The sequence below is a fragment of the Fonsecaea monophora genome, assembly GCF_001642475.1.
Source record: "Fonsecaea monophora strain CBS 269.37 chromosome Unknown Scaff16, whole genome shotgun sequence".
Lineage (NCBI taxonomy): Eukaryota > Fungi > Ascomycota > Eurotiomycetes > Chaetothyriales > Herpotrichiellaceae > Fonsecaea > Fonsecaea monophora.
In genome coordinates, this window is record NW_019173947.1 from 33653 (window position 1) to 45696 (window position 12044).

Consider the following 12044-nt stretch of genomic DNA (forward strand, 5'->3'; position numbering starts at 1 on the left):
AACGAATAGTGAGAGAGTCATGGGCCTGATGCTGAAACGCCGGTGGGCTTAAGCTATGGGTCGACCCTACGAGCGACCTTGACAACATATCTGTACTCGGCACAAGTGCATCGAACACACCAGCCATCCAGCCTACAAGAGCATTCTGCAGGAAAATAGAGGGAGAGGAGTGGACGCAGTCTTCATGGCCGAGGTGTTCAAACAAACACCGCATTTTCCAATTCTCAAGAGAACTTTTTAGATTTTGATTTCAATCGCTGCGCATAAGTTGTCAAACATTATTCATTCAGACTCTGCTTTGACGGAAATCCGCTAGCCACTCGCCATCTTCTCAATCAAATCTGGGAAGCGTACCAAAGTAGGACGTCTAGAACCGCTAAAACGTGGTCAATGTTGAACTCTGGAAAAGGCTACGTCCCCTTCGACCTAGGTCAGATATCCTCTGCGGGAGAGATTGAAGGCAGGGCGAAGCTGCGACGCACGGCCATCCCTGGCTCGAATCTAACATTGCGAAGGCGTCAGAAGCTCGAGAGATGCGGTCTGCAGCCATCTCACGCCTTTGCAGCACCGGCCTTGATGAGAATGATGTCGCCATCCTCCACAACTGTGCATGGACAATGTTAGTCTTTAAATTCCTCCTCAATTCCAAAGTGTAAGGAGGTCGACGAACTCACCATAATCTTTTCCTTTGGTCATGACTTTTCCTGCCGCTTTCACAGCGTTTTCATCGCCGTATTCCCTCAGGGTCTCATAATTATACACGATACACTGGATGAACGTCTTCTCGAAATCCGTGTGGATCACACCAGCAGCTTGTGGTGCCTTGGTGCCTTTCCTAATCGTCCACTGCCTCACCTCATCCGTCCCAGTGGTAAAAAAACTTGCGAGATTGAGTGCTTGTCTCATCGTCACAATAACTTTCGGGAGAGCGGATTTGGTGTTGAGATTTTTGCATTCCTCGGCGGCTTCCTCGTCGGACATGACCGCGAGACGTTCTTCAAACGAGACGGAAATAGGTATGACGGGGTCGCCTGAAGAGTTGGTTTTGATCCATTCCATGACTTTGGGCAGGTGTTTGTTCTTTTGGCGAAGATAGTCTTTCTCGGAGAGGTTGATAAGGTAGACTACGGGCTTGGCTGTGAGGAGGAAGAGAGGATTGATAACTTCAATCTGTTGCCGCCTAATTAGCTTCAAAGGCACACACAGCAATGACAAATCGATCCAAATAAAAATATGATATCAGGGTTGGACTTCCTCTCATAACAGCCTCTAAACGTGAGATTTTGGGTGAGACTGCTGTCGACGAGCTGGGATTATGTCGAGCTTATAACTCTTGTTCATCATGAAAAGACAAAAAGCACAAGGAAGAAAAAAAGTCGTAACGTACCTCTTTAGGGCCCCATTCACCCTTCCTCACATCCTTGCCGTCTTTCAGCCACTGCAGAATCTTGTCTACTGTTGCTTCCTCTTCTTTCAACTTCTTCATCTCGAGACTTTGACCACCTCTCCTTGTCTGTTTAGACAGGTTTTCCTTGGCTTTCTCCACGAACTCAATGTCCTTTAACCGTAGTTCCTCTGAGATAATGTCCAAGTCTCTTGTGGGGTTGACGTCGCCCTCGACGTGAATGATTTCTGCATCATCAAAGCATCGCACAACTTGGAAGATCGCATCAACCGCTCGGATGTGCGACAGGAAGGAATTACCCAGACCAGCGCCAGTTGAAGATCCTCGAGTGAGACCAGCGATATCGTACACCGTCAAGTTGGCGGGAACTTGAGACTTGGGTTTGTAGTGTTCGCATAGCCAATCATATCGTGCGTCGGGGACAATAACTCGGGCTTCCTCAGGTTCGATGGTAGCATAAGGAAAATTTGCAGGGTTGCCTAGAGAGCATTTTGTGATGGCTTGGAAGAGTGTTGATTTGCCAACATTAGCAAGGCCAACCTGGAGCAAAGAAGAGTCAGTCAACCATGTGGTCAAGAAAAGTTCAACCCTCTTGTGCGGGATCTGCCTACATACGATACCGCTCTTCAAGTTGTTGCCGGGCCTGCCTAGCAGGACCTTCTTCTCTTCAACAGCCTTTTTGGGTGGCATTTTCTTCTTAGCGTAGCCGCGTGTTTGTAGGAGCTGGACAATGGGGACAGAGGCTGTCTTTCGGAGAATGTGCTGCGAGCAAGGCTCAAGTGCAGAACCGGCTGCAAGGATTGAAATGCGGAGGGGAGAAGTGAAAGGGTGAATGAAGCAGGTAAGGGAGACCGTGGTGAACAAATGCGGGTTCCAGAGACTCGAGGGCTGGATTGCGCTCGAGATCCCTACGACAAAGGTTTGTTAATGAGTGTATCGAAAGGACTGACTTGGATCGACTTGACTTTTTTCTGAGGATTGAGGCTTGCGATTGCTCCACTCACGTGGCAGGCACCAAGCGCCGCAGACACGTGATGCCAAGACTTGTAATGACAATGTAGATTTGTTGAGAAGGCGTGTGTCGATCTAACCACAGCCTCACACACGACCTCTCTCGCTCTCTTGATCACAGCACTTTTCACGAGTCTAATCTTCTTCTTGAGCTTTCCTCATCTGTTACCCCGCAGCTGTCATCTCCGCCCGGACGCGTATATGCAACTGTAGCTTGCGGAGAAACCTTCCTTTAGCTGGTTGGCCTTTCCTCGAGGAGAATGGAATATTAGCTTCATATACAACAAAAGACACTTTGGGCCTGAAAGACCCTGAGCGCGATTCCTACTTGGTACACTACATGGTCCTTGTCAGCAGATAAACAGTTCTCGTGGCTCACATGTGGCTGAGCATCTCAGTGTCGCCTTTTAGCCTCACCTGGGAAGTCGCTCGATCAACCATCGATGTTAAGCATTGAGCAGTCCATGCGTGGCATCCCGTCCCAAACGATTTGTGCATTTTGGCATGTTTTTTATCTCCTGGTCGCTCCGAACAAACTCGTCCTCGGGGAGAATTTGTTCCGACTGACGATGCTCAAAGGAGATCTGGAGCGGAGTTTGTCGGGGTTTAAATCCGGCCCACCTCGCTACATGGAACGACAACACTGGCCGTTCATTGCTCCGTCTCCAAGTCTTAACATGTGGTGACGAACAATTTCGCAGGGATTCGCCTTACGAGGTCTAGCGTCGAGTATACTATGAAGCTTTCCAGAACCTTGAATGCACAGAACCCCAGCATTGTCTTCAACAACAGAGTTTGGACCATAGGGTCTTGGTGACGTTCCACGCAGTAGCACCGGGATTAACTGGTTCCCTTTTGTAGGAAAATTGGCGCTGAGGATTGATATAAAGTGCTCGAACTCAGGCCTGCCTGCTACCAACCACATTGTAAGTGCTATTGCAAACTGCTATCTTGATTCCACATCTATCTCCCTCGAATATCTTCCAAGTCCTCTTTCATCGTCAACATGGGATTCCTATACTCTCAACTATTCATCAAACCTGCTTATCCGAAGAGATCTTTTGCTGGAGAAACCGTCATTGTGACCGGAAGCAACACCGGGCTGGGAAAGGAGGCAGCACGACATTTCGCTCGTCTGGGGGCCTCGAAGCTGATCCTAGCCGTGCGAAACACCAAATCTGGCGAAGCCGCCAAAAGCGACATTGAAAAGACTACCAAGTGTGGGCCCGACGTGATCGAGGTCTGGGACCTCGACCTCTCCTCGTACGCCTCCGTCAAAGCATTCGCCGATCGCGCATCCAAACTTTCCCGCATCGATGTGTTGCTCGAGAACGCCGGTATCGCTACTGGTACATACAGTGTCGCCGAGGGCCACGAACGGACCATCACGGTCAACGTCATCAGCACGTTCCTGTTGGCTTTGCTCCTGTTGCCGAAACTAAAGGCCACGGCCAAGGACTTCAAGACGAACCCACGCCTATCCATCGTGTCCAGCGAAGTGCACGGCTGGAGCAAATTCCCCGAGTGGAAAGAACCCCATGTCTTTGAGGTGCTCGACGACGAGAAGACGGCGAATATGAATGAACGATACCCGACTAGCAAACTGCTCGAGGTGCTCGTCATCCGCCAGATCGCGCCCAAACTCGCCGACTCCGGCGTTATTCTCAATTACCTCAATCCAGGTCTGTGCCATTCCGAGCTCGGCCGCGAGGGGTCCATCATCCTGCAGGTGATGAAGTTCTTCCTTGCCCGCTCGACCGAGGTGGGCAGCCGAACCTTGGTCGCCGCCGCCGAGGCCAGCATGGAGTCGCACGGCAAGTACATGTCGGACGGCAAGGTGGACGACGGCGCCCTCTCGAGTTTTGTGAGGAGCCAGGACGGCGACACGGCGGCCAAGAAGGTGTGGGACGAACTGAGCGACATCCTGGACAAGATTCAACCTGGAATCACGCAAAATATTTGATGATCAACTCAGTGTCTTGAGCTATCGTCTCGTCTATGTTTCAGAAAGGCTTCGCAGGATATCTAAGGGGTTTTTGATATGGATATTATTGTTTGGGATGCTTTGCTGGAGTCGCTCATCGGTCTTCCTGCGACGCAGTTTCAGGATTAAGACTGCTCTATATGATAACTTGTTTTGCTCGATGATATGATTCCCTTCACCTGCAAACAGTGCACACTCGTGAGCGGTGACGAAGCCGTCCATTTAGCCCCTCAGCATTCGCTCATATATGTGCAGCGTCTTAGAATGCATATTGTGAAGAGTATCCAACAGCAAGGCTGAATACACTCTGTCGCCTGCCTGGGATGTCAGGCGTGGTCGTATCTTCCCGCTCGGGTGTTTCCTTGTGAGATAACCCTTATAGTAAGGCTCGGTCCCGCTCCGGCATTGCCGATCATGTGGTGATCATGTCGAATCCTGGTGGACATCCAGCCGATATTGGGAGAGGGTGGCACAGTGCGTCCCCCACATTCATCGCCGGCGAGATGTCTTGCTTTGCGGAAGATGCTGCACTTGAACAGAGTTTGTGACACTCCTCCACCTTTTTCCGCCCTCATAGATAAGGGCGCCGGCGATCGGCCCTAGCGTTTAGGGTCTCTCAAACTGGTATGATAGTGGCCATTTTGAAATCCTCCTTCAGCCGACATCCATCTCTTCTCCATCTTCAACGTCTTCATCGCTCTCGCGATCGAGGTCCGCTTCCTTCTTCTCCCACTTTTTCATCGCTGCATCTCCGTCCTTTCCTTGTCTTTGTGCTTCAAAATACGCTTCCCTCTTCTTCAGCGCTAGATCATCCCGCTTGCCCATTCTCGCAAGTCTCTTGTCCCTTCTTTTTGCTTCCAGATTGTGTAGGACGGCGAGCTGCTGCTTTAATTTGGACACTTCCTCTTCGAGTCTTTCTGTTTTGGCAATGGCGGCGCTATCTGTTGAGACGGAGGCTTGGGTTGCGCTATTCCCCATTGCTAGGGAGTGGATGGCTGCATCCAGCATAGATTGTGGGAATCCAGGACCGGTAATAGCTTCTGCGAAGTCGTCATGTTCGGAGAGGCTGTTTCGGGCAGTGATGGAGATATGGTGACCATAGTTTGCAGGTACACCGCAAGTACCGCTGTCTTTCATTGACGCGAAATCAAGGTTGGGCTTCACAACGCTTGGGATGATATACCCAGGCCTTTCCACATTAGGAAAGCCTTCGGGTTTGAGCATCTCAATGTTCGTGACTGGTTGGCCCAAATTCGTCAGATCTTGTAGAATTCGACGCTTAGCGACGTCCCAGCGGATGATGGTTCCATTCACATGCCCAGAGAGGAGGGATGTCCCGTCATAAGAGAGGGTAACACAATTTACTGTTCCCACGTCGGCGGATGAGGCTTTCCAACTATCCTTCTCCAAAAGTTGTGTGGCCGGAGGGTTTGGCTGGTCATTCAATGAAATACTGGTCGTGGGCGAATGTTGAAAGATATCCCAAGACTGGATCCTCCCGTCATTGCATCCAAAATAGATGGCTCTATCCGCTGGATCAAGTGTGATGGAAGTGGCGAAGGAGGGCAGCAATAGAGTCCGCAACACTTGACATGTCTCGATATGCCAAATGTGGCATGTTCCATCGCTGGAAGCTGAAACCGCAAAATTTGTAGTGATGCTGGAGTGGCCACATATCAAGGCACTAACGACCGTTCGGTGCCCTGAAAAGGTCTTGACGGGAGCATTTGAGGCACCGTCGTCCTCATAGTTGTCTGAAGGCGGCGCAAACGAGACTAGTTTTGATAGCGACCAAACATGAATACTCGAGTCAGCAGAGCCAGAAATGATGTATTCGTTCCTAGGTGTGATGCAAAGACACGAAACAGCTTGAAGATGAGACGCCGCCGAATTTGTTACTCTGCCTGTTGCAACTTCCCATAGAATCAATTTCCCTGCCTCAGTCCCTAAAACCAAGATTTCTGCTCCTTGGGCATAGGCGAGGCTGGATATCCGCTCGGGAAATGGGACAGTGGCTTCTTGATTGACCCTTCCTCGACTATAGACGTTTATAACTGCCTTTTCTGCCTGGGCTGCGAAGATGTGCGAATCACTGATGGCCACGCAGCCTGGTTGACTGGAACTCTTCTTGAAGCCTTGCCGGAGGACGCGCTGAGGTTGAAACTCATGAAGGAAAATGCCTACATCTTTCAAAGCGGCGCTGGCATGTGCCACAGCTTTGTTCGCAGTCAGAGTCGCCGCAACGAAGCTTTCTGTGAGCATTATTCAAGTTTGAGATGAGGTCGCCAGCATTATCGTGGTAATTCCCATGATTGACCACCGATAGAAACTTTTTGGGCCAAAATGCTGCGGGTCCTGCTGGCCCACGCACACCGTAATGACTAAGCAGCTTCACGTGCATTTCAATATTCGAGCCAAGAAATAAATGTCTTGGCGTGCGCACGACGGAAACCAAAGCGCATCTACACAATTCATTGACTCAATCTCGGCCTTTGACGAACTCAACCAACAACCACGTCCTCGCCCAACTTGCGAATTCTTCCCCGTACGACTCTTTGCAGGTGATTGAGAGCGAGATGTCGACCTTCGAGCCCGTCGTAAGTTCTTCCCTGGCGGCATTTGCGCCCAGATTGTCGGCAGAATACAACGGATCAAAAAGTACTGACAGCGACCTCTTCTTTTTTCCTCCAGGTTGTCATCGACGGCAAGGGGCACTTGCTCGGTCGTCTCGCCAGCACAGTCGCAAAGCAACTCTTGAATGGCCAGAAAATCGTCGTCGTGAGATGCGAGGCCCTCAACATCTCTGGCGAATTCTTCCGTGCTAAGCGTACGCCTCTCTCCCCTTTCTTCTGCTCGACTACAGCCTCCGTTGTGACTCCTACCTGTGTATCTGGACTAACATATGTCGTTTTCATCCAACAGTCAAGTACCATGCCTACCTCCGCAAAATCACTCGCTACAACCCAACTCGAGGTGGCCCCTTCCACTTCCGCGCACCCGCCCGCATCTTCTACAAGACCGTCCGAGGCATGATCCCACACAAGACCGCCCGCGGTGCTGCCGCACTGGAGAGATTGAAGGTCTTCGAGGGTATCCCCCCACCATACGACAAGAAGCAACGCATGGTTGTCCCTCAGGCATTGAGGGTCCTGAGATTAAAGCCCGGACGGAAGTACTGCACAGTGGGAAGACTGGCGCATGAAGTAGGATGGAAATACCAGGATGTGGTTGCGAGGTACGTCCCGATACCGTCTCCGCCAACACAGTGGAGCAATCGGTGTCTGGCTGGAGTTTTCGGTGAAACCTTGAGAATCTCAACTGACAATGTGGCAATAGACTCGAGGAGCGAAGAAAAGTCAAGGGCGCCGCTTACTACGAGCGAAAGAAGGCCCAACGAAGACAGCTCGTCGAGGCAACCAAGTCGACCGCAGATGGGGCTGCGAAGAAGAAGTTGGCCGAGCTGGGCTACTAAGCGATCCACCATTACCACTTTCATGTCGAATATCCTGTCGCGCGTCGTTGCCCGTTTCCACGCCTGCGGTCCTTCATCTACAGTCTTCTATCAATGGTCGAGGCGTGTGGCGGGGTTATGTTGAGCATAGACAACAGCAGTGGGAGAAGAGAAATTCGGACACAGACGGAAGAAATGGGGGAGACCCGAAGCCGTACCTGGCAGTGCGGATTTGGGGGTACGATGGACAAGCTTTTCTTTTTTTAATCGACAGTTCCGGAATCACACAACACCCCTTCCCTCGCTCCAATACAGGAAAATTAGCTGGGCATTGTTGTAAGCATTCAATCTGTCGGGCGGTGGCAGCGAAGAGGAACCCTCATGGTGCTTTGACTATTGCCACCCCACAGGGAGGAGGAACCCCATGAAGTGTTTTTTTCGTGGCTTTTTGAAAGTGCTTCTTCAAGCTACGGACGGATGTTCATGAGCACCGAAAAAAAAAAGAGAGAGAACCTGATGAAACCAAAAAATTCTGCCTGAGAAAAAGAAAGTCAGCTTTGTTTTTTGTTTCTATTTCTCTCAACAAACACCCAGCTAAATCATCTGATCTGGGTCTTGGTTCGCTCTGTGAGATTGATACCAGACCCCTCTAGCTAATGTGCATGTCGTCCCTGAAGTAGACGTTGCTGATATCTCTAACCTTCCGAAAAGTCTCGCGCAGCTCAACTCCAGCGCCAACAGCGTGTCAAAGTTGTACGTGTGTGTGTGGAAATTTCTTTGCGCCGTGCCATCCCACAAGCCAAGAATGTGCCCCCTGAACCATAAGCAAGCCAGCCCTTTCGCCTCCCCGGTATTGTTGAAACTTGATGACCGAACCTTCCCTCAAGTTTGCATCGCTCAGACTGTTCATCGAGCACGAGCAGGATACTCAACCGTCTCCATCACCATCATCCTCGCGTCACACTCGTCATGGACAAAGGACCGAATCGACGCCCCTGACCCTTCCTTTACTTAGCCGGGATGGACTAGTAACGCTTTTCGCAATCGTTAGCCAGTACGAACTTATGACCCTGGAGACAGCCCGAGCAGATCCAAACGGCATCTGTCAGAGCCGGATTACTTGCATGGTGGCATTGCGGACACTTCTTCTCTGCGGCACCAGCCTCAGAAGACGCCTTGGAAGACTCCGACTTGGGCTTCCCAGTGGTGATGTCGATCGGAGGCGGGGGAGGAGGGGCGTCTGGCGGTGGCTTGATAGGGTTGGGGTAGTAGCCGGAATCCAGGCGAAGTCTAGGATTCAGGATTGCTGATCGCGTTTCTTCAGGGTGGTGCAGATACTCGTGAGTGGGCATGATGGTTTCAACTCCGTGGACCGTGGTTGTGATGTGCCCTTTGAAGGCGCGTGTGATGCCGGTATTCGAAGCGTACTGCCCAGGATGCAGGTAGGAGACTTGGCCTTGCAATAATTGAGTACTCCATAAGATGTCTCAGGGAAACAGAGATCAGCACTGACCATATTGCTGAACCGGGCCAAAAAGAACCGCGTTCGGGGAAGAGTTGACTTCCGATTCTGATGGAGATGATCCCGTCAGTAGCTTTGTCTGGGCAGCCTTTCTCGCGCACTTTGGCCTCCAAGGACAGAATCGATGGAACAACGTGGTGGCAGTCCCTTTCCCCACAGTGTCATTCTTGGACTCACCCTTGTTAGAGGCGTCTTGCTTTTCCGACGACATGATGGAAAGAGGTTGGCTTTTGGAGTCGATTGGTGATGTGTTCCGGGGTGGTCCGAGAACAAAGATTTTGGCAATCAGAAATGAGGAGCATTTATAGCCGGGTCCGTTTGTCGCAAGTGATTTCCATTCTCACCCATGAATCGAAGATGTTGTCAGGTTGCAAGAAAATGAGTCAACAATTGTGTGTGAAGACGTTGCGGATCGAGTCGTTTGTATCTGCTTGTTGTTCGACGCCATAGGATTCACCAAAGAGGCGTGTGTCGACTCATTTGGACTTTTTGGCTTCAGAATTCTGGGCATTCTCCACGTAAGGGTGCTTGATCGTGAGACACCAGATATCCAGGTAGTCACAGATCGTGGTGATGACATCGTGAACAAAGCTGCCATATACACCCAGCGCTAGACCAAGTGACAGGAAAACAAACGCGACTTGATAGACATCATCTCCAAGCGCGCTTGGCCACAGCCCGAGTGTCGGTCCCAGGCTGTCGATTATGGCCCAAGCCAACGGGACGACAAGAACGTTTTGGTACGGAAATCTATCCTTGACCAAGTGTGCCACAATCATTTGCCCCACGGAGTATGCATTGACAATCCCAGCAAAGATAATGAAGGGAATCAGGTGGCGATGGAGAATAACCGGATTCAGCCAGAGATAGGTAGGTATCAGGGTCCATGTGATGGCAAAAGGGACCAGGCCCAGGAGTGGTTTGAAAGGATCCTGGCCTCTTTGCCGTCGGGCGTCCATGACGTTCAATGCACTGCTCACGGTGTTGAAGACCAAGACCAGCCCACCATACACCATGTACCACTCGTTCCATGCCATTTGGTAAAGAGAGGCTGGGATAAGATCGCTCTTAGGAAGACCAAGACTAGGCAGCATTGGTTGTTGCCAGTAACTCGCCCCGCCTTTGAGGAAGGTAATGAAGTAGACCACAACCAAAGTCAGGATGCCCTCAACAGGACCAGAAACTATACCCAACATCAAGGTGTGGGTATGATATTCCTCCCAGGTTTGGATATAGAAGGTGAGGATTGTGCCGAAGAGAGTAAGGACCGTGTTCCAAGACTGGCCAAGGTTCATGGTGGCTGCAAAAATAAGAACCTCGAGGCTAGTATTGCATGCATCCACACCTGCTGTTCATTAGCAGTGTCAACTACGTGATAAATTGTGACCTAACCATGATCAAACAGCTCGCCCAAAGGGCCGCTTTGGTGTGTTCGACGAGCCTGTGTGCCATCTACAGCATCGAAGGTCTGATACAAGAACAAACCGATGGCCCACGTCAGATAGACCCAGGGAGGGCAGTCGGTGTCGAGGGTTGGATTATACCACAGCATGGTAAGGACATTGATGATCACGAAGCTGAATCCGGTCAAGGTGATCTGCTCACACGTTAGAGGAGGCTGTGACATTCGGGATTGGGTGTCGCACAAGGTTTGGCCTGAAGCAGTGTCAGTTTACAGCCGCTGATTGGGAAAAAGTCACTATACTCACGCCATTGACATTGGGAAGAATTTGATGACAACATTGGTGTAGAACGGCTTGAGGACATATCTCGATACCAGAGATTTATCCACCCCTGAGTATTTGTACTCGTGGAGCTTCTCCAGGTTTCGCTGCCTGATATACACCATCTTGAACTCCCTTTACCAAGCGAATACGCGTTGAAAAGAACGTGCAGAAGAGTAGGAATCGCAACAAGAGCGATCAAACGCGAAAATATAGAACAGAACGCGAGGAACTGTCGACTGAAACCTGGAAATGCGTGAAGAGAACCGAAAAGAAACGTTCGACGGGGATCCGGGAATTGGAACTTGAAATTGTTGTTGCCCAGAACGTCATCGTGCAGCCGTGCACGTGATGGCATGTGGAAGGTCACGTACAATCACATGATCAGGCTGTAGCTTGGCATTTATTCAACCTCCGCGACCATCAGCAACTGAACAACTTGACAACCAACACAACCTCGCTCTTGCAATAATGTCAGCTTTCTCTTCGAAACAGAGCAATGCCTCCGAATAGGGCAGAATCCCTCTGGTAACTGCTCGCCCTGACAATCTGAGGAGAGACAGCTTCCAGCATTGTCAGTTTTATGCCTCAAACCCAGATCCTCAAGGCAATGTCTGGGTCAAATCAGGGAAGTCTTACCTCAAGAAGTCTAATTGGCTATGAGAAGTGGTTCAAAGCGACAACGTGGTAAAAAGAAGTTTGGGTTTTTTTCCAGGCCGTTTTCCAGGGGAAAATCTTCGTGGTCCATCGTTTGGCCGCCTTTAGAGTCATTCAAGGTTTCACCCAGTCTGGTTGAGGTTCCTCGAAGTGATGGGGATCCATTTTGGTACCAGTGATGGCTGGCAGCATATCGCAGTCACCCCCCCTGAAGGCTTTGTGTTATTGATTGTTCTTCTGCCTATTCATGTTCTGAATACCTTTTTGCGCAGCATTCCATGTCTATTCAC

The 12044-nt window shown here is 50.5% G+C and overlaps 6 protein-coding genes across 6 annotated transcripts; 2 read left to right on the forward strand and 4 right to left on the reverse strand.

Moving 5' to 3' along the window:
• Positions 1–551: 551 nt before the first annotated feature.
• On the reverse strand, positions 552–2095 carry AYO21_03258 (GTP-binding protein YchF; the record flags this gene model as incomplete). Its single annotated transcript, XM_022653232.1, has 4 exons — positions 552–604; positions 675–1170; positions 1388–1945; positions 2021–2095. 4 exons carry the CDS (start codon positions 2093–2095, stop codon positions 552–554), a joined length of 1182 nt encoding a protein of 393 aa, XP_022514334.1.
• Positions 2096–3422: 1327 nt separating this feature from the next.
• On the forward strand, positions 3423–4379 carry AYO21_03259 (hypothetical protein; the record flags this gene model as incomplete). Its single annotated transcript, XM_022653233.1, has 1 exon — positions 3423–4379. The coding sequence occupies one exon, from the start codon at positions 3423–3425 to the stop codon at positions 4377–4379; it is 957 nt and encodes a 318-aa protein (XP_022514335.1).
• A 675-nt stretch (positions 4380–5054) lies between these two features.
• Positions 5055–6662, reverse strand: AYO21_03260 (hypothetical protein; the record flags this gene model as incomplete). The annotated part of the gene is made up of 1 exon (XM_022653234.1): positions 5055–6662. One exon carries the CDS (start codon positions 6660–6662, stop codon positions 5055–5057), a length of 1608 nt encoding a protein of 535 aa, XP_022514336.1.
• A 314-nt stretch (positions 6663–6976) lies between these two features.
• On the forward strand, positions 6977–7872 carry AYO21_03261 (60S ribosomal protein L16; the record flags this gene model as incomplete). The annotated part of the gene is made up of 4 exons (XM_022653235.1): positions 6977–6997; positions 7092–7227; positions 7323–7635; positions 7737–7872. The coding sequence occupies 4 exons, from the start codon at positions 6977–6979 to the stop codon at positions 7870–7872; spliced, it is 606 nt and encodes a 201-aa protein (XP_022514337.1).
• Positions 7873–8876: 1004 nt separating this feature from the next.
• AYO21_03262 (hypothetical protein) lies at positions 8877–9584 on the reverse strand (the record flags this gene model as incomplete). Its single annotated transcript, XM_022653236.1, has 2 exons — positions 8877–9307; positions 9365–9584. The coding sequence occupies 2 exons, from the start codon at positions 9582–9584 to the stop codon at positions 8877–8879; spliced, it is 651 nt and encodes a 216-aa protein (XP_022514338.1).
• A 265-nt stretch (positions 9585–9849) lies between these two features.
• AYO21_03263 (hypothetical protein) lies at positions 9850–11222 on the reverse strand (the record flags this gene model as incomplete). Its single annotated transcript, XM_022653237.1, has 4 exons — positions 9850–10718; positions 10766–10970; positions 11020–11029; positions 11083–11222. 4 exons carry the CDS (start codon positions 11220–11222, stop codon positions 9850–9852), a joined length of 1224 nt encoding a protein of 407 aa, XP_022514339.1.
• Between the last annotated feature and the right edge of the window lie 822 nt (positions 11223–12044).